Below are 22,120 nucleotides of genomic sequence, written 5' to 3'. Positions count from 1 at the left end.
TGAAAATGGACAATTGGTCTTTAATTCAAAGGGAATGAAATGTTAAATATAGGTAATCTTGATAAAACTACACAAGACACGAGTAATACCACATCTAGAATATTGTGAACACTTTTGTTACTTATCCAAGGAAAGAGTCCAGAAAAAGTTCACCTAGTTGATTCCAGATTTTGTATAAACGAGAGCAAACCTAACCAAAAAATAATTCTTAGGAGACCTGATTCTTAAGCTAAGCGTGGAAAAATTGTTTCCCATTGTAGGAGAATCCAGGATCAGAGGGTATAATTTTCAGAACAAGGGACCAGCCGTTTAAAGACAAATGAGGGTAGTGAATCTGTGGAAATCTTCACTGCGGAGAGCAGTTGAGGATGGGTCATTGAATGCACTTGAGACAGAGATAAATTTTTAGTTAGTAAGGGATTTAAGGGTTATGGGATAAGTCAGGAAAGTAAGTTGAAGATCATCAGGTCAGCGATCTCATTGAATGACAAAACAGACTAGATGGGCTCAATATAAAACATAGGTGTAGAAGTGGGTCAGTCAAAAACTAAGACATTTGAACTTCAAAATTAATGTAAGGTCAGGGAATTCAGATTTTATTCAGGAGTGAGCAAAATGACTTAAATAAAAAGTGAGAAAATTGATTAAGTAAATTGAGAAGAAATAAAGCTTCTACAGATATAAACAAAAAGAGTAGCTAAGTTGAATTTAGGACCATTAGAGGATGTGATTGTGGGATGGTAACATGGAACATACTAACGGAAAACAATTTGAATCAAGACTTTAAAATTGGTCTTCACAGTAGAGGACACTGTAAACATCCCAAAGATATCAAATAAGCAATGTGCTAATGGAAAGAAAGGTAACAGTCTATAATGACAGGCAAAGTATTAGAAAAACTATTGGGACTGGTTGAACATTTCAAGAACTCACAGGATTCCAGAAAGTTTCCACCAGATTGTAAAATCACTAACAAGATGCCTCTGATCAAGATGGAAGTGAAAAAAAGAGTAATTTTCCAAGTGGCATCCAGTAACTAGTGGGGTATTGCATGAATCAGTGCTTGGAGCCCAGATATCCAGGAAGCTGAGTGGGAAGGTGAGCAGTGAGGAGGAATCAGATGTTTCAGTTTAATTGGATAAGTTGAGTGAGTAGGCAAATGCATAACAGATGAAAAATAATGTGGATAAACAAGAGACTATCCACTTGGGAGCAAAAATGGGAAGACAGATTATCTGAACAGCGACAGATTCGGAACGAGGGAGGTGCCATGAGAACCGGGTGTCAGCGTACAGCAGTCACAAAATAAGCATGAGGGTGCAGCAGATGCTGAAGATGACAAATAATAGTTTGACCTTCATATGGAGAAGATTTGAGGATAGGAGCAAGCCTGTCTTGATGTAATTCTATGGGTACTTGGTGTGATCACACTGGAGTAGTGTACGTAGTTTTGATCTCCTTATTCGAGGGAGGACCTTAGTTTTAGTCTCTCTATGGAGGGTGCAAAAGAGATTTACCAGACAACCCCTGGGATTAAAACCTAACAAGACTAGTCAGGATAAACGCAAAAAGGATGTTCCTGATGACAAATCCTGAACTAAGGATAACAATTTAAGGATGTGTGGCTGAGGACTGAGAATGAAAAGAAACTTCGTCACAGAGTGTAGTGAGCCTCTGCAATTCTCTGCCACAAAATGGTTGAGACCAAAAATTAGAATCTTTTCAAGGAGTTAGATATAGTTCTTTGGAGTAAAAAGGAAAGGAAGGGGTTTGGGGAGAATGCAGGAACAGGGTTACTGAGGTGAGTTACCAGCTACGTTCATACCAAATGGAAGAGCAAACTTGAAGGGCTGAATGGCCTACTCCTGCTCATATTCAGCCCATTATGCCTTTTCGGGGGGGGGGGGGGGGTGGCGGCTGGACCTGAGGGGCCAAATGGCCTGCTTCCACACTAAGGATTCTGATTGTGCGTGTCTGTTAGATAACCAGGACATCAAGAATAACTGAACAACCCAGCACTGCCCTGACAAATCCAAAGAGGAAAAACAAGCCATTGAGCAAGTGTCCAAGCCAGCATATTTTTAAAAAAATCTCCTCCCAACTGAATTCATCTAAGCCCCATAACTTTCTATTCCTTTCACCCATGTGTTTAGCCAGCTTCCATGTACATATAACTTGCTCTCCACTTCAAATTATTTGTGATAATACGATCCACACCACTGTCTGGATAAAAATTCTTCTGAATTCCTCGTAAATTCACAGAATAATTATAGCACAGAAGGTGGCCATCTGGTCCATCAGGTCTACGCTAGCTTTCTGAAGGAGGAATTCTCCCAGTGCTATTTCCACCTTTCCCCTCCTCTTTTCTTTCCACAGGTCTGATATCCTTCAATTTTAGACAAGAATGATCCCCTGTTGGGTGCCTTGATTGAACCTGCCTCCAAGACACATACTCATCAAGTGCACTGCAGTTCCTATGCTAGGGCTCACAAAGTGTTGTGGGCGTGCAGGACACCAAGTGGGGTTCACAAGTTGAAATTTTGCAAATTTTGAACACCCCACCATTCTCTCTCCTAGGTCTTCATGCCTTACGTTTGGTAATTTCAAACCCCAAAAAGTTTTGGAAACGCTGCCCTAACCAAGTGCTTGCAGGAGTACTCTTCCCCACATTACCATTGCTTCTTTTAACTGCTTCAAGTCTGTGCTATTTGGTATTCGATCTAGATTAGATTAGATTCCTTACAGTGTGGAAACGGGCCCTTGGCCCAACCAGTCCACACCAGCCCTCCAAAGAGTAACCCACCCAGACCCATTTCCTTCTGACTAAGGCATCTAACACTATGGGCAATTTACCATGGTCAATTCACCTGAAACCCAGCACCCGAAGGAAACCCATGCAGATACAGAGAATGTGCAAACTCCACACAGTTGCCAGAAGCTGGAATCGAACCTGGGTCCCTGGTGCTGTTAGGCAGCAGTGCTAACACTGAGCCACTGTGCCATCCCTGTGAACAGCATTTATGAATGACTAGTCTGCATTTACTACAGGATTAGGATTATTTCAGGATTAGTTCAGAAGGGTATCATGGTCAGCACAGATATGGCAGGTTGTTCCTGTGCTGGATTGTTCTGTGTTTTATTTTGCAATGAGACACAAAGCAGGAAACTACAAGTTAGCCTAACCTGTTCTGGGAAAATGCTACAGCAAATTGAGGAAATAGTACAGTATTTAGAAAAGCAGAATACAATCAAACAGAGTCAATGTGGTCTTGAAAGAGAACTCATGTTTGACAAATTTGTTCAAGTTCTTAAAGGGAAAATCAGTAGATGTTATACATTTGGATTTCCAGAAGTCATTCAATAAAGTGCCACATAAAAGTATATTGCAGAAGATAACACTTCTGCAATATTGGTACTGGGGCCAATATACTGGCAAGGTTTGAGCATTGGTTAACATGGAGAAGATGGAGACTCAAGACTAACTGGCCTTTTTCAGGTGAAAACATTTAACTAAAGGAGCGCCAGAAGGATCAGACAGGCCCCTAATTATTTACCATCTATATTAATGACTTGTAGAGGATAGAGTGGAATGCGTCCAAGTTTGCACACAATACAAAAATGGGTGAGATAAGAAGTTGAAATGAGGACATAATTTGCAAGAGGATATAAGCAGGTTGTGTGAACATGCAAAAAACTAAGTTTATGTTGGAAAGTAAAGGTCATTCACTCTAGTAGAAAGAATCAAAAGGTTGCGTGTTATTTACTTGGAGACTTCAAAAAAGTGCAGCCCAGAGGAATCTAGATGGCCTTGTGCATGAACCTCAGTTAACAAGCAGGTGCAAGTTTAAAAATAAAGCAGCAAATGGAATTTTGGCCTTTACTGGAGCTTAAGAATAAGGTAGCCTTTTTGCAACTGCTCAAGGTATTCATGAGGTTGCACCTGCAATCTGAGACTGCACTAAGATCTTTTAAATTTGTGCTACATCTACATTGCTTGGTTTGCATAACAAATTCATGTTGCGTAAAATCAGTGTGAATGGGCTTCAATGACTCACCACCACAGTATCCATCTGAAAAATCAAATATATGAGCTACTAAGCCAGGTTTCCTTTTGAAAACTGACATATCTGGTTACGATCTCCGTTAATGTTAATATAGTAGGTTGGCTAGAGAGTTTATATAGTTCAGTTTAGACTGAGGTTTTAGCCAGTAGGACATGGTATGTCCACATAAAGGATGAAAACAATAAGGATTGTTTTAGGTGCAGACAGACGTCCGAAAATGTGATAAGAAATCATACCCTGGAATAAAGTATAACCCAAGAAATAATCTGCAGTAAAATGCAAATGCTAAGGAACTTAAAACATAGAAAAATTACGCATATGGATAGAAACATTTTTCAAGTTTACTTTCTACTACTATCAAAACAGTGGATGAATGTATTTGGATAAAATCGCCAAAATAGCCTCAGTATTTCAACACTGGAATTACATGCAGTCCATACTAACAGGACAGGACCATGTCAGATGAGGCAGATACAAAGAAAACGTTTAAAAACAAACTTCAAATTGGCAGAATTCTGCCAAAAGCAGAACTTTCCCTACCTTGCATCAGGAAGATGACAGAATTGCAAAGAGTGGGAGTGTCAAAGTCAATGTCATAGAAGGGGTTTCAGCAGTGAAGGTACTGAAGTAGCAATGAAATCAATATTGTTGTGACAAAATGCAATCAAAAGGATATGGGGTCTTGCACAAAGTTATAATGCAGACTTTGCTTTTGTACTCCAAAACCTTGTTGCCTTTTCTTTAGCTTTATCTAACACAATTTTACATTCAAACATGTATCAGTTCAAGCCTAGATATTCTTCAGGTCTCGCTGCATATGGCACAAACTACGTCAGTAGGAAGTATTGCAAGGGGTTGGACATTGTCCAGTTGTTCGTGAATATCCTGTCCTGAGCTTATGATGTCTCATTTCACATCCCTCTATCAATACTTTGGAACTGCATCTGTCAAGCAATTGCATGCACTTAGCTCTGTACAGGCCAACTATAAACTCATCCCAATTAAAAATATCTTGCTTGATTTCTTTATTGAAAGGACAAATGCATTATTCTCAATCACTGGCACTAATACCTCAGAAAACCTTTTCCTTTATTACTTCCCACTTAATTACCATGCACTTCATGCCCTTTACTAACCAAGCTTCAGATTTTTAAAAAAACTCTACTCTCAGCTTGGACCTGTTACTTCCAATGTGAAAAAAAGCATCAACTGAATGCTATACAGTTTCACAATCATTTTATGACACGGAAAAAATACTTCAAACCTGATTCAATGCACTTTGCACTGTCACACCAAACTTGTTAAAAATCACAACACCAGGTTATAGTCCAACAGGTTTAATTGGAAGCACTAGCTTTCAGAGCGTCACTCCTTCATCAGGTGATGACGCTCCGAAAGCTAGTGTGCTTCCAATTAAACCTGTTGGACTATATCCTGGTGTTGTGTGATTTTTAACTTTGTACACCCCAGTCCAACACCGGCATCTCCAAATCATGACACTAAACTTGCATCTCACTCCACCAAAAGTCTTGCAACACCAGAAACTTCAAACTAAAATATTTGGCCATTCTTAAACAGGACAGGTTTAACAAGATCTCTATTCAAATGATTGCACACACAGGACCAGTTATGAACTGCTGATATTTCTCGAAACTTTGCTATAACTAAACTTACTTAAAACTAACTTCAACCACACTTTTTCTACTTCAAAACTGAAACAACAATGCACAAGTTATATGTAACAGTTGCACATTTGACTGGATTGCCAAGTTTAAAACTATTCTCAGTAGCAAAACTACCATCTGCAACATCTTCAAGTCCTACATTATCCTGATTTTTTAATACATTCACCACAAGTAAGACAAAATCCTGCAACTCTAACAGCACTATTAGTGTATCTACACCTCAAAGACAGCAATAGTTCAAGTCGTCAGCTCACTATCACTTTCTCAATAGGGAAAGAGATAGACAAAAATGCTGGTATAGCTACTCATGCCCGGGTTCCATGAACTGATAGAAGGCAGAAACACAAGGGTCGGGTACCTTGATCTTAGCTGTATTGTGGAAAATACAGACATATCCATAAAGGACAGACAAATCATCTCAAGCATGACTGATCGCTCAAGTTTGAAAGAACTATGGCAAGATCTGGGAGGTAAGTTGCACACCTGATATGACAGGGGAAGTCACAGAAATGGAGGTGGAGATTACAGATTCAAAACACCAAATTTTTCAAAAACTGATTTAATTATAGATCAAATTAACAGAAAGCACTTACCTGAATTATGTGCGCCTTGTTGCAACTGAATGCTTGAAGAAGTGAATGAATTCACAGTCGCTGTCTGTAATTGTGGGCTACTAACAGTTAGTGGAGCTGGTGCAATTGGTGTCAGTGCCCCACTGGATGCTACTTGGCCCAATGTGACAGTATGTACTGGTGTCAGAGTTATTTGCTGGGTTGGTGCATTTTGAATTTGCACATTTTGCAAGTTCTGGATGTTCTGCACCTGAAAGGTTTGCCAGGTAATTTCTCCAGATGGAGTTAATGTTGGGGCTCGTAATATTAGGGAGCCTGCATTTTGTACGACTTGCAGTTGAACATTCTGCAAAGCTTGCTGAGGAACGGCTTGTGCAGTAATTGGTTGTCCTGCAATAGACTGTATTGCCTGTTGTGGAATACTCTGAACAATCTGTGGCTGGACAGCAAATTGCTGATGTGACTGAAACTGAATTTGATGATCAGCTGTTTGCGAGGTTGAAGCTTGTATGTCTTGTAGCTGTGTTTGATCAACAGTAGCTTGATTTACATGAAGCACATTTGTTGCCTGAATCTGATCAGGGGTGTCAGTAGAATTGCTACTGGAGGTGGTTTGCTGCACATCAATATGGTCATCAGAAACAACCATGTGACTCACTGACGTCGTTGGCACAAATGAAGCTATACTAGTGTTGGCGTCACTAGAAGCTGGGTTCTGCACAGGTCCAGTAATACTTTGCTCATCTGTCCTTGCTGAGGTATCTATATTATTTATAGCTTCTGATGAAACAGGTATAATCATCTGGCTTGACGTAGTAATCGCTGCAGAGTCACTTTGATTCAAGGACTCTGAAGTAGGTGGTGTTCCAAGAGAATCAACATCAACATTTCCAATGGGCACAAAAGCAACATTTCCTGTCAATCCAACAGGAACATTGGTAAGAAGCTGAGCTTGACTAGGATAAGATGTACCACTGTAAGCTACTCCTTGAATTTGCACAGGGACATGAGTATTGCCCTGCTGTATCTGAACTGAAACAGCTGGTGACACAAGGTTTTGGGTAGACAGAATGTTGCCTGACTGAGTCTTACCGGCGATTATTGTTTGGTTGGTACCAGGAATAATTTGAATTTGGCCATTACCATCTTGTTGTAATGCTGTATCTGTGCTAGAAGAAGCCAAGCCTAGTTGTAAGTGCTGCCCATCACCAGGCTGGATTTGTGGAATTACTTGATATTGAACATTAGGCACTACACCAGTTGGAGCTGTGGATGATCCTGGAGCAACAGCAAAGACCTGTTGGTTCTGTAAGCTTTGTAGGACATATTGTCCACTTGTTGGTACAGAAGCAGTGACTGGAGATCCTGGTACCTGTCCAGTAATTTGTACATAATTACCAGCAGTATCTTTTGTTACAACAGTTGGTGTCGAAGTTATCAACTGCCATCCATTTGATGCTGCCAGCTGTGCGGAAGCCAAGTCAAGCGGCTGGAAAAAAAACATGATTTGCATTATCTTAATATAATCTAACATTATATAAATGCAATAAAAATACAAACACTATTTTCAAACTGTGAAGAAAGATCTTTTGAGAATTATTAAAATTTGATCACTGTGCATTGACTTAAATGCTTGCTGTTGAAATATAAGAGCCATTTGCTTGTACTAAAACATCATTCTTATTTTGGTTTCCTTCCCGAGTTCATAGTTGTTCTACCTGCCGTTAATCTCTAGCTGCATGCAAAACTGCACATATCCAAATTGACAATCATCCTCTTCATCTTGTTCATGTAGTCTTCCCCTCCCATGTTAGTCACAGAAAAGTTCATCACCAACCACATCATCTCAGATCCTCCTTTTCATGGATTCCCACACAAATGTCATCAACCCTTGTTCAAGGAATGCATGCAAGGCTGGGAAACTCAAGTGCTGCCATTAATCAAATCCTGCAGACACATAAAGCACCATCAGGTCCTGCTCTTTCAGCCAAAAATGCTCTCTATTTCAGGAGTGGCTTTAGAAATGTCTATTGCTACGCTCCTCCACATCTCCAGGAAGTTCAAAGAGTTTGCGCAGTATTTTGTCTGCCAGTTTAGACCAAAAGTTCAGCTACCTGCCATTTCCCTCCCTTCCTCTACACCACTGGATCAAATATCCTACCTGAATCTGAACTCATTTCTCTATCTTGGTTGGCACAACAGAGGACTGAAGAGGCTGTACTGCATTGTAATGTTCTAGGTTCTCACATGCCCTAAGCTTATCTGCTGCTTCCTCGATCTCATTAAAATCTAGATGCCCCAATTTCCAACGCAGTCCTGTTTAAATTGCTTATAGGTATTTACCTCACGGACTACCGTCTCAGAGTAGTGACTTCAAAGGAACTAGGGTAAAGGTCAAGTTGTGATTACTGCAGCCAGTAATGTTAGTGAAAATGTAGCCAAAGGCTGGACAGCTGGGAATTTGGAAATGTAGATGCAACAAAAAAAGGTTTGATTTCCAATAAAATCATTCATTCAGGTGGGCTTCTCAAAGGGCCAGCATTTGTTGCCCATTCCCAATTGCTCTTGAACAGAATGGTTCACTAGGCCACTTCAGAGGATCAAGTTAATAGCCAACAAAATTGCTGCTGGTATGGAGTCACATGGGCCAGATCTTTGATAAAATAAAAAAATGACATTAATGAACTAGATGGTACTTCATGACAAATTTTGTTCATGGTCACTAGTACTGAGACTAGCAGTATATTCCAGATTTTGAAGAGACACACCCAGAGCACTAGCCTGGGCCTGTGGGCTATCAGTCCATCGCACTTCCACTTCAACACCATCCTGTCATGGTGGCGGCCAGAATTTGGTAGGGAAAACAAATCAACAGTACATCTTAGATACTGAGAAGCTACCTGTTCCAAAAAGAGTTGTTGAGCTTCTTCATAAGTCACTGAAAACTAAGCATGCAGGCACAGGAAGCAATTAAGATGCAAGTGGCAGGTTAGCCTTTAGTGCAAGATAAATCAAGTAAAGATGTCTTGTTCCAATTATAGGGAACCTTGGTTAGACAACACCTGGAGCATTATGCTCAGTTTTGGTTGCTTCTGTTTGAGTGTGCTTGCGCCTCAGAAAGCAAACACAAGTAAGCAAGTGCAAGTGCATCCACGTGCAAGCAAGCTAAGAGAACACGAGAGATAGATGCAGAAAGATTATTTATGTTGGCTGGCTAAAGGGTGGGGAGGTCAATTTGGAGGGCATGAGAACAAGAAAGCACACATCAGAAAACAGGGAATTTAGAACTCAAATGATTAGGAGGGGTAATTGTCGAATTCTCTGCCTGAAAAGGTGGTGAAGGTTTTTGAGTATCCTGGAGTCTGAGATCAATAAGGTTTCTACCAAAGAACCCATTATAGGATATGGGTACATTACATCCAACTGAATGGCAGAGTGGATTTGAAGAATTGAATGGCTTAATATTGATCTCATTTCTTATGTCAGTTATAAGCTGTAAGAAGGAGTCAAAAGTTGTCATTAAATCACAGAAGGCAGCCTATTTGGGTAATATTGGCTTTGTGGAGCGACAAGTCAGTTCCATTGCCCTTCTGTCCACTTACAAGCTTACTTCTCATGTGTCTTATTAACTTCATCTGCTTCCACCACCCTTGCAGGCAGTGGATTCCAAGCATTACCTCTTATGTAAAGAGAGGCTCTTCCTCACAATCTCAGGGACTCAATTTAAAAGCCCTAATTTGACTTGGAGGAGGAAGTCAAGCAATCACAAGGTGAGAAAGTAAGTTGTGAAAAGGACACCAAAGGGCGATAAAGTGTAACTGACCAGTGACCATTTCTGAACTCAAATCCTCTTTCAAAGGCAGCCAACATTTGCTTTCCTGACTGCTTGCTACACCTACCCACTTTCAATGATTGATGTAAAAGGACACTAAGTTCCCTTTATACATCTACATTTCTCTAGCAATACGTGTTTCCCCCCCACCCCCCCACCTCGATACTGATTTCTTTAACTCCTCTCCCTCACTAAATCCTTGGTTCAATAACGCTTAAGAGGTAACTTGTGCTTGTGAAGGAAGAACTAAAACATGCATTCAATTTACCTTCCATTTTTTATTTCGCATAACTTAAGAGATGTACAGCATGGAAACGGATTCTCCGGTCCAACTGATCCATGTTGATTGGATATGCTAAATTAATCTGGTCCCATTCACTAGCATATGGTCCATATCCCCCTAAACCCTTCCTTTCATATACCCATCCAGGTGCCTTTTAAATGCTGTCGTTGTACCAGCCTCCAGCACCTCCTTTGGCAGTTCATTCCATACACGCAACATTCCTTTGTGAGAAAAAGTTGCCTCTTGGGTCCTTTTTAAATGTTTCCCCTCTCACCTGAAATCCATGCCCTCTAACTTTGGACTCCCTTACCCTAGATGAAAAAAAGACCTAGATTATGCACACCAAGCATGTCCCTCATGATTTTATAAAACCTCCCCTCAGCCTCTTGACACTCTAGGGAAAATAGCTCCAACCTATTCAGTCTCTTCCTATACCTCCAACCCTGGCAACATCCTTGTAAATCTGTTCGGATTCCTATACCTCGTGATTTCTTGATGCGAGGGACCTAAATTTGTTTACACCTATACCTTTTTTCCCTCACACATTCATAAGCAAAGTTTTATGGTCAGTTTTAATGCTCCCTGCAATTTTATTCATATACTCAAACTATTTGTCCTCTTCTGACGAATTCTAAACTGCTGCCAATCCTCATGTTTGCTGCTTTTTCTCAATTTTATATTCAGATCAACAAGGAGACATACTATCCATAATTTACTATGGAAGCCATGGTTGAGCCACCTTTCTTGTTTTATCTTTTTGCCAGAAAAAACTAATTGTTGTAACTCTCACACTTGTTCTTCAGTCACTGCCTATCTGCAGATAACACTTTTCGCAAGGTTTCCCCAATCCTACCAATTCACACTAGAGACCTTCACAGATCCCTTTATGTAGCTTCAATGTGGGGGAAATAAGAAATTACCCATTATGATAGGAATAGAAAAGTATCATTTTATTTTAAGCGTAAAGAATTAGAAAATGTTGGTATTTGGGAATTCTGGTTGTCCTTCTGAAGGCAACATTCAGGTACAAACATTTAGCGACAAGTAGACTCAAGTATAATATCCAAATTATTAAAAGATAAAGTTCTGATGATGCCATACTTGCAGAACTACATAATTTTGGACTCTTTACCCAAGATAGACAGCATGTGTCTTCTTTTTTGGAGGTGGGGACAAGAATCAACAGATTGCACTATGTAAAACAACCTACTTATTCAACACGTGGAGTTTCTTTATTCCCTGCCATTTAAAAACTGAAAAAGGTATTTGTGCTACAAGTCAAGTTTCCAAAGAAATTTATACAGGTTAGATGTTGATAGGTCCTTTGCCCTTGGAATTGTTTCTGACTGTAGAAGTGTCAGCATAAGGGACTGGTCATTTGGGACTGAAAACAAGAAGAAACAATTACTCAAGGATATATGAATCTTCAGAATTCTCTATTCCATAAAGGTTGCAATGCACAGTCCCTTGAACACGTTCAAAGCCAAGATTGATAGATTTTTGTGACACAAAAAGGAATCATGGAAAGAGGCGAGGGAAGCAAGGTTGATGGCAAATTGAACACCCCAGCAGAATAAGGGACGGTATAATCAAAACAGTATATGCAAGCTATTATCCAGTAATATATTACATTTCTCACTTTTGCAATTCTCCATCCATCATCTTTAAGCAGTAAATTTACACACAAAATGCTTCTTAAACAACACCAGACAAATGGGTTAACAATGGGAGAAATGATAATATTTGAATGTCGAAAACGGACTTGCAAACTAGAAAAAGGAAGGATAATAACATCCACCAATAGGTTTGGATTCCAATAGTTGTAGATCAGCCAATAACAGTTGATGCCATCAAAAGACTATCAAATCCTGCTCTCCTAATAATTCCAGTCTGTATTCAATGAACTTCTCGCACACTCAGAAACCTCGATAAGAGCCCAAATCACCCAAAATGTGCAAAGCCCACCCCTTCCCAATCACTCCCAGTCACAGAATCCCTCTGCCAACTCTCCCAGTTTCACAAAGAATTATATGTACCAACGCTCCTACATGCCAAAGCACTGAGCTCATTCTACAAAATACCACATCCTTTCCTAATGCTGATTAGCACTCTATCCTTAACACCTCAAATTCAATTGGCAACTGCCATAGAAGAATTTCTCAGTTAGCAAAGCAATTAAGTTATGAATTTTTAAGTGATTGTAAATTATCATGCTCGGTGAATAGTGCCATGTGAGATCTAAACTGTGCCATTATACTTATCTCAACGGTCATTTTTACGTTCCATGGAAATCTTGCCTTCCAGCAGCTTATTATATATAGAAAACTTTCTATCACTTAACATTTATTAGCACTGCTACTCAGGTTTTGTCTCAAGAAATCAGTTTGTCTTAGTGAACCGCATTTAACTTAAAATGTTTTGTTGTTGTTCAACACTGATGCCAACTTATTCCGATAGGAAGTTACTACTTTATGCTTCATTACATTCCTAGAGTTTGATTCCCAACTCCGACAAGCCATTTCTACACCTCTAGTTTAGAAAACTTCACATTGAGTGAACTGTGCATTCTGATGCCTGCTTCCACCCAACTCTGGCCCTATTATCATCTCGATCCTTCAACTGACTTGAAAAATATCCAAAAATTGCATTATGATGCATTTTTGATTGAAGTCAGGAACTTACTGTGTTGGCTATAATGTATCCTGAGCAGCTTGATTACCCTAAATATTATTCCATCAATCTTTTGCCTTTAAACATTAATGCATTTCAGTTACTAGCATTTTCTACTTAGAAGCAAGTCTTCAATTAATTTAAAAAAACAGAAATTTTAGCATATATCATCGGCATGTATGCTTCTGATGTTAGCCACATTACTTGATACATATGTAGGAGATTTTGCTTTTTAAAAAAAGCCACATACAAAAGAATGAATGCTCAGAGGAGGTTTCTGGCTTGCATTTTAAAAATACAGAAATTCAATATTTAACAGAATCATCAACTGGGATCCTGGTACAGCAAACATTTGGTAAGAGAACTGAATGGAAAGTTAAAATCAGAAACTTTTGTGGAAGCAGAGCACTGAAATATAAAGGGAAGGTATAGAAACAGGAATGAGAAGATGTAGCAGTGGGATAATATTGGGATCATAGAGTCAGAATCATAAAGCACAGAAATAAACTCTTGGTTCAACCAGTCCACGCTGACCATAATCCCAAACTAAACTAGTCACACCTACCTGCATTTGACCTATATCCGTCCAAAGATTTCACTAAATGTCTTTCAATCATTCTAACTGTACTCACATCTGGATGTAGGCTTGCTCGTTGTGCTGGAAGGTTCATTTCCAGACGTTTCGTCACCCTACTAGGTAAAACCTTCAGTGGGCGTCTGGATGAAGCTGTTCCACTGAAGATGTTACGTTGTGGGGTGTTGAAACGTCTGGAAATGAACCTTCCAGCTCAGCGAACAAACCTACATCCAGAATCTCAACCTGAACTACAAATCTTCTCAAAACTCGCTGTATCACATACGCTACTTTAAGGTTCATTCATCAGTCTTGTCCATATCTTTTTAAAATCTCTCATTTCACTGTAAAAATATGCCCCCTAATCTTTAAATCCCTCACCCTAAGGAAAATACACCTGCCATTCACCTTGTCAACATCCTTCATGAATTTATAAACCTATAAATAAATGTCACCCCTCAACCTATGCTCCAGTGAAAAGTCTCAGCCTATCCAGCTTCTTCTCATGACTCAAACCCTCCAGTCCCAGCAACATACTGGTAAATCTGTTCTGAACCATCTCCAGCTTTATAAAATCCGTCCTATATAAAGACAACCGGATCTGCGCACAGTACTCCTGAAGAGGCCCCATCAACGTCCTGTAAAGCCTAAAAGTAACATTCCAACTCCCATACTCAAAGGTCTGTACAATGAAGGTAAGCATGTTAAACATCTTAACCACCTAACCTATAGGTGATGCAAACTTCAAAGAATTATGTACCCGAACCCCTAGGTGTCTCTGCTGTACAACACGACTCAAGACTCTACTTCAGCCCATTGACCCAAGTGACCAAGATCTCTCTAATCTTAGATAATCTTCTTCACTATCCACTATGTCACAAATTTTGACGTAATCCGCAAACTTACTAAACACCTTGTATATGACAAATAATGGACTCTGTACCTATCCCTGTGGAAAACTACTGGTTGCAAGCCTCCAGTCCAAAATACAACCCACCACCATCTCCTGCATTAAGCCAATTTTGTATGCAATTGGCAAGCTGAGCCTGAATCCCATGTGACCTAACTTTACTGATTAGTCTACCATGCAGAATGTTGACAAAGGCTTTAGTAAAGTCCAAGCAAACAATTTATACTGCTTTGCTCTTAATCTTCTTGGTTACTTTATCAAAAATCTCAAGTTTGCGACATAATTCCCCATGCACATAACCACTGACTATGCCTAATCATTCCTTGCCTCTCCAAATGCATTCAAACCCCCTCCCTCAGAATCATTTACAACAACTCACGAGTCTATAGTTCCCAGGCTCGTCCTTACATCCTCTCAAATACAAAGGCACATTAGCCACTCTGCAGTCACCTGGCACCTTACCCATAGTTTTAGGGATGATAAGAGTCCTGCAACTCCTCCCCAACTTCCCACAATATCCTGGGACACACTAGATCAGGTCCTGGAGATTTAACCAACTTTATATTTTCTAAGACCTCTAACGCTTACTCGTCTGTAGTCTGAACTGTTTTGAAAACATCAATATTTATTTTCAACTTGTCTAGCCTCTATTTCTTTCTCCACAGCAAAAACTGAAGAGAAACATTCATTTAATAGCTTTCCATCTCCTGAGGCTTAACACAAGGACAACAACTTTGATCTAAGGGGTCCCACTCTAGATGCTTTCTTGCTGTTAGTGCACTCATAGAATCTCAGCCTTACTGGCCAAGCTGTTCAAGAATCATTCGAATCCTGATGTCAATATCTAGTATGATTCCCTTTTATTCTTGACTAGAACCACTGTCTCTACTTAAATGAGCAAAATAATATAGTGTAGGACAGGGGCTTGGACTGGGTCACTCAATCAACTCAAAAAGAGAAAAACTAGCAAAAACGTTAAAAGAGAAGTGGGGAGGTCACAGGGTAGGAGGACAAGACTCTAAGGAAACAAAATAGCAGGCAGAGCTTTCAGCATTTTAGGGAAATAATCAAAACTGAAGAAGATTTCCCATCTAATAAACAATTTTCTAGTAGTCTTCTTTTTACTCTCTTTAAAGAGCGCTTCTTAGCCTGCTACACCATCTTTCATGCTACCACCTCTACTCCTATACTCGTTATCCCTCATTCCCTCCACTCCCACTCAATCCAATATTCTCATTTGTTGCCCTTAATAAAACTGTATGAGACTATGCCACAACTATTGCCAGACTACAGCAGCAGAGCAACAGTATTCATCAATTTAAACTACATTTGCTCCAGTCTAAGGGGAACACCCCCTCCCTCCACCAAAACATTCTATTGAAAATAGTTCCTCTAAAATCAATGTCATAATACATGCTTGTTCAACCATTTTCCTTATATTCTCCTCTCCCACATCCCTTTTTGTCCCTAAATAAATAGAAGAGTAGTAAAGATCAAATGGTAATGTTTCAGAAAATCAACTAGAAAAGATGCAACTCAGGAACTGTCCCACTGCACACCATATAGTTAGAACTTTTGTTCCATTACAGGAAATTCCCAAAGTCTATCCTCAGCCCTCCCCTTATCAGAGCCTGTTGATTTTTCTCCCTGGTATTGTAAGCCACCATATCCTGCTTTAGGTATCAACACACCCACAGATTTCCACTGGGCACTACAAGAGCTTGGTTCAATTGTATGTAAAGAAACTAGCAAGATATTTTTTCAGATTTGCAGGAAATAGTTGCTCAGATCAACACCAAATTGCCTTCAATCACAGTCTATGGATCCACTGTGATAAAGGACTCCACATTTACTCCCCAGATTCTATAATAACATGGCCCAGAGGATTTCAGAATAGAACTCTGGTGCATTCAGAATTACATGATCATGCACAGCTCAGATGCAATTCTCCAACTGTACAGGGAAAGATTGATCAAATAAGTAAGACCACCTGCAAAACAATGGACAAATTTACTTTCCATTAATAAAAAATGGAACAGCATGCTGTTTGAAAGGTAAATTTAAGAATCGCCTCCTGCTCAAAATTTTTTTTTTCTCCATTTAGCTACTCCATTAAATCAGCAAACTGTTGTAAAAGCAACTGCAATCAGTTTCCAATGAATTTAAAAAATGCTAAAACCATATGCTTATCCGTCTCTTCTACTCCAAATTGCGTTGAGAAATGGTCCATTAGCTGTCATAAAAATATCACCTACCATTGGCTGTTTCACTGAAGATTTTTGTTGTACTCAATGAATTTCTTAAACTTGGGTTTTGAACAGTAAATCAAGCTATTCTGAGTGCTCTGTAGCTCATTCTGTCCAGGAGAAAGTGAGGACTGCAGATGCTGGAGATCAGAGTCAAAAAGTGTGGCACTGGAAAAGCATAGCAGGACAGGCAGCATCTGAGAAGCAGGTGAGTCAACATTTCGGGGATAAGCCCTTCATTCAGATTTCCTTCAGGCCTCTTTTCTGATGAAAGGCCCATGCTCGAAAAGTTGATTCACCTGCTCCTCGGATGCGGCCTGACTGGCTGTGCTTTTCCAACACTACACTCTTCAATACTGCCCATGAGCCAACGTTAGAAAATCTTTCAACTACTTTACATGGTCATACATGTGTTACTTATAGTAACGAACTAGTAGTTAAATGCAACTAACATTATTTTTGTTAACATCTGCAGTGAATCAGTTTCAATTTGATAAAATTATCAAGCCACTCTTACTTAATGTTATCTATCAAACTTGCAGTCTTTAAGTATTTCCTTTCAAGCTTGGTTTTGTGCAAATACAATGAGGTTGTCTTTCTTGCACCATTTGCATTAGGTAATTCGTCACCTTTTTACTATTTTTAAGCCCAAATGCTCCTTTGCGGAAAATTACTCTATTTTAACTTGCTTTTTATACGCCAATTGATATCCACTTTTAAAAATACATTTTGGGTAACTAAAAGAAAACTATGCTTAGATTACAACCTTAAAATTTCTGTTTTCTCCCTTTGTGCCTTCCTCAACACCTACCTTACTGACACCTTCATTAGTTCCTTTCACTGCTAAGTTTCCCTTTCTCACGTGCCCCAGGAAGTTTAGCTACATTATAATATTGAATAAACAGCAAATTACATGCCAATCCCCTACTTTTTAAGTATAGACTGCTTATGATTCTATTGAGATAAGGCCAAATCTAAAAATCACTTCAAAGTTTTTACATGAAATTCATGACAGAGCACAACACTCTTGGCACAACACTTTATGTAACCCAAAAATCAATTAAAAAAGCACTGCAAACTTTGCCCTTAATAAGGGCCTATTTTACTTTTGTTAAGTAAGCAATGCCAAATTGACTGCCATTGATTTAAAATTAAGCATCTTGTCCTGTTTCAAACATACAGATGGTGGACTTCTCCCATCTATAAAAAGCACCACAGTTAATCTCTGCCCCTTCTGTGTTGAAAACTAGCCTCTGTGCCTGTTTGGATGCTAGAGACCATAATTTAAGTTCAACATTAGTCAGAGCCAAGAATAGAAGCCATTTTAGCATTAAAAATATGAATGTCTCAGACATTACATAAATGTCTTTTTTAATTAACATGATACGTAAAGAGCAATCCTTCCCCCAGAACACCAACTAATGTGCACAGTCAACAATTGTCTGTATTTCATAGTCACTCTGTGGGCATAACTTAAATTTCATATATTATAAAATTGACAATACTGTTTATAGTCTAAATAAAAAGTACAAAAATGAGACAGGTGCTCATTACCCCAGTATTACATATTTTAGGACTGCTAACTTGAAGCTGAAATATGAACAGTTACAAAGACCCTCCAAATCACCAAACGTTCATGAACAACTGCTTCCTTATATTTGTGGTCCTTTTCCAGTACCAACCTCTTAAAAGAAGGGACAGCAGATAAACAGTTAAACATCACACCATACAAGATAGCTGTGTGGCAAGATAAAATATTTTATTTGAATTTAATTGGAATAAACAAATATAAAACTAATCATAAGCAGATATGGTCACTTCCATTTAAAAAAAAGACAAGCAAGGATAAGTAACTCCAATTTTATTTTGATGAGACATCAAGAGATACTCTCTTATGTGATATGAATAGACAAGGTAAAGTCACCATAGTTGTACTGGACTGTTGGGCTGCTCTGAGACAATTGGTGGTGTTTATCTGAAGGGTCAAATCTCAGGCAAGGGGGAAGGCAGAGAAGAAAAATCCTTAACAGCAACCTCAGCTGGTATAGGATCTGGAACAAGCTGATGACATCACTCTACTTCATAAATCAGTCATCCATCCAACTCAGCCAACCGATCTCCCCTTATTGTCAAGGGGAAACAGGATAGAAATGCGACAGCAGGTCGATGGAAACTAAGGTATTCTTCCCACTGAAGACGTATAGAGCTAGGCTAAATATATTTGCATCACAGTGAAAAGACACTTTGGAATATTTTATTCTTCAGTCAGAGATTTCTTCATATGTATTTGCTTACTTTTATTCTAGGAATGATCAGAATTTTTGCACTCAAGTTTCACCAAGTATCTTCATCTGAATCAAGCAATATGAATACTGTTATGAAGGCATACATGTCCGTGCCTTTTCCATAACATAGAATATGCCTATTATGTTTCCTCTCGCCAATCAACAGGCATTGTTCTGGAAATAATGAAAAATGATAAAGGTTCCAATTTTAATTTTCTGCATCAGCTTACTTGGTACTCTTGGATCCTTCTATATTACAACTTCAAACTAAGATCATGATTATTGGGGAAGCTGATGAAAATTCCATTCAAAGATAATGTCACCAAGGCTTGCCAGGAATGGGTGCATGAACTATCCAGTGATAATTTTTATTAACTAATTTACAAATACAAAACAAGATATTCAAATTTGTTGATACAGAATCTGATCTCAAAAGAAAACAACCCAGTGGAGAAAGATATCCATACTTCCTAAATTCAAAGTACAAAAGAATTGGCATTTTCCTAAGTTAACAATTTTTCTACAATAGTAAATTTGAATTACTAATCTCATTGCTGTTGGAGAAGTTGGTAAGGAAGAAAATGAGAGGGAAATCCAAGTAAACCAGTTTAACAATTTATGGAGGTCAAGCTACAAGTAAGCAGTCAGTAGCAAGAAATATTAACTGAATATAATAAGCATTGGCAATTTTACTTCACCCTCAACACTACTGAACAGATTTTTTTGGGTGTTTTTTTCATATCCTGAGATAATTGTCATTTGTAAACTAAATAGATGTGTCAAAAGACATCATAGAGATTGGACAAACTATATTACATTCACTAAGTGCAGACAACCACTGCCAAGTTAGGTACAAGTACACCATCAGTTGCCTCACAAATCACTTTTCTATGCTAGGTCATGCTACCCTTTTCCCTTAGCAATACAATTAATGTCTTCCAGAATATTTAGATGATAGCTGCTTTTGAACAAATATTATTGATCAGATTGGCAATCTGGAAAAGATAAAAAAAATCTACAGTAGGAAGGAAATTGCTAACAACTTGTACCAAAGGAAATTCTCAGATGTCAAGTAGTTTAAAGCTTTACTGAGATTTTTGTTCCCAGTATTCACTTTCCATTCTTAAACAGAATAGAATGTAACAATAGCTGAAGAAACAAACAGTGGATAAAACTTTGTGGAATGTATAGTACGATAAAATTAGTTTCTTTTTGCGTAGGTAACGAAAGGCGGCATTCATACAGTTTATCTTTTAAGAAAGTTATCTACCCCCAATTGTTCTTGGACACTAACATTCAGTTACAGAGCAGGGGGAAAAATCATTACTGGTTTAGAAAATGAATGACCTACCTTTCAAAAAGGTGCATAATGAACTCAGCAAAGCAATATTTACTTGGGGTTAAGGAAGCTGCCAGATCATAATTTGGTATTTCTATAATTTAACCTCAATCCTGAAAACACTGACAGAAAGAAGGACGAGGTTGTGTGTTTCCAAAATGCTTTTTAAAAAGTGCGTTTTAATACCACAGAGAATAGTTGCACGAAAACATAGACCACGGCGTATTCAGTCGATGACCATCGGCTGCATCTGCATTTTCTCTCTTAAAATGGCACTTGCGCACCTCGGTATGGAGCCCTGGATTTGCAGAACTTCGCTGCACCGATTAAATTTTTGCTCGTTTTCGGTAGAGGGGGGGGGGATGGTTTGGCTTCGGTGGGGGCGTTTTTGTTTTGCGGCGACTTGATTTTTTTTTTAACTCTTGGAGGGGGGGAAAAGAAATGCCTGTTCACAGACTGTCTGATTGACTCACCAGCCCGGTCCCAACTGTTGTGGTAGCTCCAACGGTCTCCGATGGCGGCGACCCGATCTTGCTGCACGTAGCTGCCAGCAATGCAAGCGGTGACGGCTGAATGTTCTACCCACAGGGGGCGGGTTTAGGAGGAAAGTGGGTGTGAATTAGTCCGGGGCTTACACAGGAAGTAACCGTACACATCAAAATTTAAACATGTGAACACACACATTACAGATTCTGTTTATTAGCAAACTGCAAGACAAAAGAAAGCGCGCCAGTTGGGGCCGGCCTTACCTGCGCGCCGGCGGCGTTTCGATGCTGCAGATACTCGCTCTGCTTGTCCACGTCTAGCGCAGCCATTTCCTCTTGCTTCACTGGCTTTTCTGGAGCTGCGAAGGAAGGAGGAAGGAAGGAAGGCGAGCAAAAAAAAAAGGGGGGAGGCGGGGGAGTGGGGCAAGAGAGAGAGAGAGAAAAGGAAAGAAAATAAAGGAAACGATCATGAGGGTGAAGACCTGTAACCGTGGGCGTTCAGGAAGATGTGATCAGATTGAACGGGGGGGGGGGGGGGGGGCCTCAGGCTCGGGCCTCGCCGCACCGGCCTTTCTGCAAAACCTACCAGTCATAGCGGCTCCCACCCCGGGCGGTACGGCTCGGCTCACACCACACCGGCTCGGTTTATACGGTTAACATTGTGTGTCCCTCGGACGCCGACGCCAGGCGAGCGTCGCTGGAGTTTTTTTTTGTTGCTTTGATTGACGGTGCAGGAAGCGGAGGGGAAGGGTGGGGCTTCGAGCCGGGACTGTCCGGGGGTCGGCAGAAAAACCACGACGTTCTCGTACCTGCAACCGAACACCATAGCGGATGTCCCGCCCTCCCACCTCCTCCTCATTGGCCGCCCGCTGTCCCGTCCGGATCACCCCGGCGTTCACTGGCCCAGCGCGCCGCCCATCACGCCACTTCCGACCATGAAGTTTGTGTGATCCGAGTCTGTGTGTCTCCCCTCCCCCTCCATTCAGGGCGGGACGGGGGCTGTGTGTTGGGGGAGGGGAGACAGGGAATCGATTAGAGTCGGAAGGTTGGTTACGGGGGCTGTATATAAGCGCTAAAACTGTCCCAAGTAAATAGAAAGGTCGGGGTTAATGCCCTCTTCCTAAGACATTGAAACCTGCTCGGTCATTCGATAAGATTATGGCTGATCTGGGTCT

The 22,120-nt window shown here is 40.0% G+C and overlaps 1 protein-coding gene across 2 annotated transcripts in view; it reads right to left on the bottom strand.

The window, feature by feature from the left end:
* LOC140482177 (transcription factor Sp3-like) overlaps positions 1–21,772 on the bottom strand; it is a 75,307-nt gene extending 53,535 nt beyond the window's left edge. Inside the window, exons 1-4 of one of the 2 annotated variants that reach the window (XM_072579198.1) lie at positions 21,532–21,772; positions 21,210–21,304; positions 20,934–21,038; positions 6,343–7,810 (exon numbers count right to left, since the gene is read on the bottom strand). In XM_072579198.1, coding sequence (XP_072435299.1) covers positions 6,343–7,810; positions 20,934–21,038; positions 21,210–21,304; positions 21,532–21,538 — 1,675 coding nt within the window. In that variant the 5' untranslated portion in view covers positions 21,539–21,772. The remainder of the gene's footprint in view (positions 1–6,342; positions 7,811–20,933; positions 21,039–21,209; positions 21,305–21,531) is intronic. The other variant, XM_072579199.1, reaches the window with a different exon arrangement.
* Positions 21,773–22,120: the final 348 nt, after the last annotated feature.

The sequence above is a fragment of the Chiloscyllium punctatum genome, chromosome 10 (genome assembly GCF_047496795.1).
Source record: "Chiloscyllium punctatum isolate Juve2018m chromosome 10, sChiPun1.3, whole genome shotgun sequence".
Lineage (NCBI taxonomy): Eukaryota > Metazoa > Chordata > Chondrichthyes > Orectolobiformes > Hemiscylliidae > Chiloscyllium > Chiloscyllium punctatum.
This window is presented reverse-complemented; position numbering and strand designations above follow the sequence as displayed.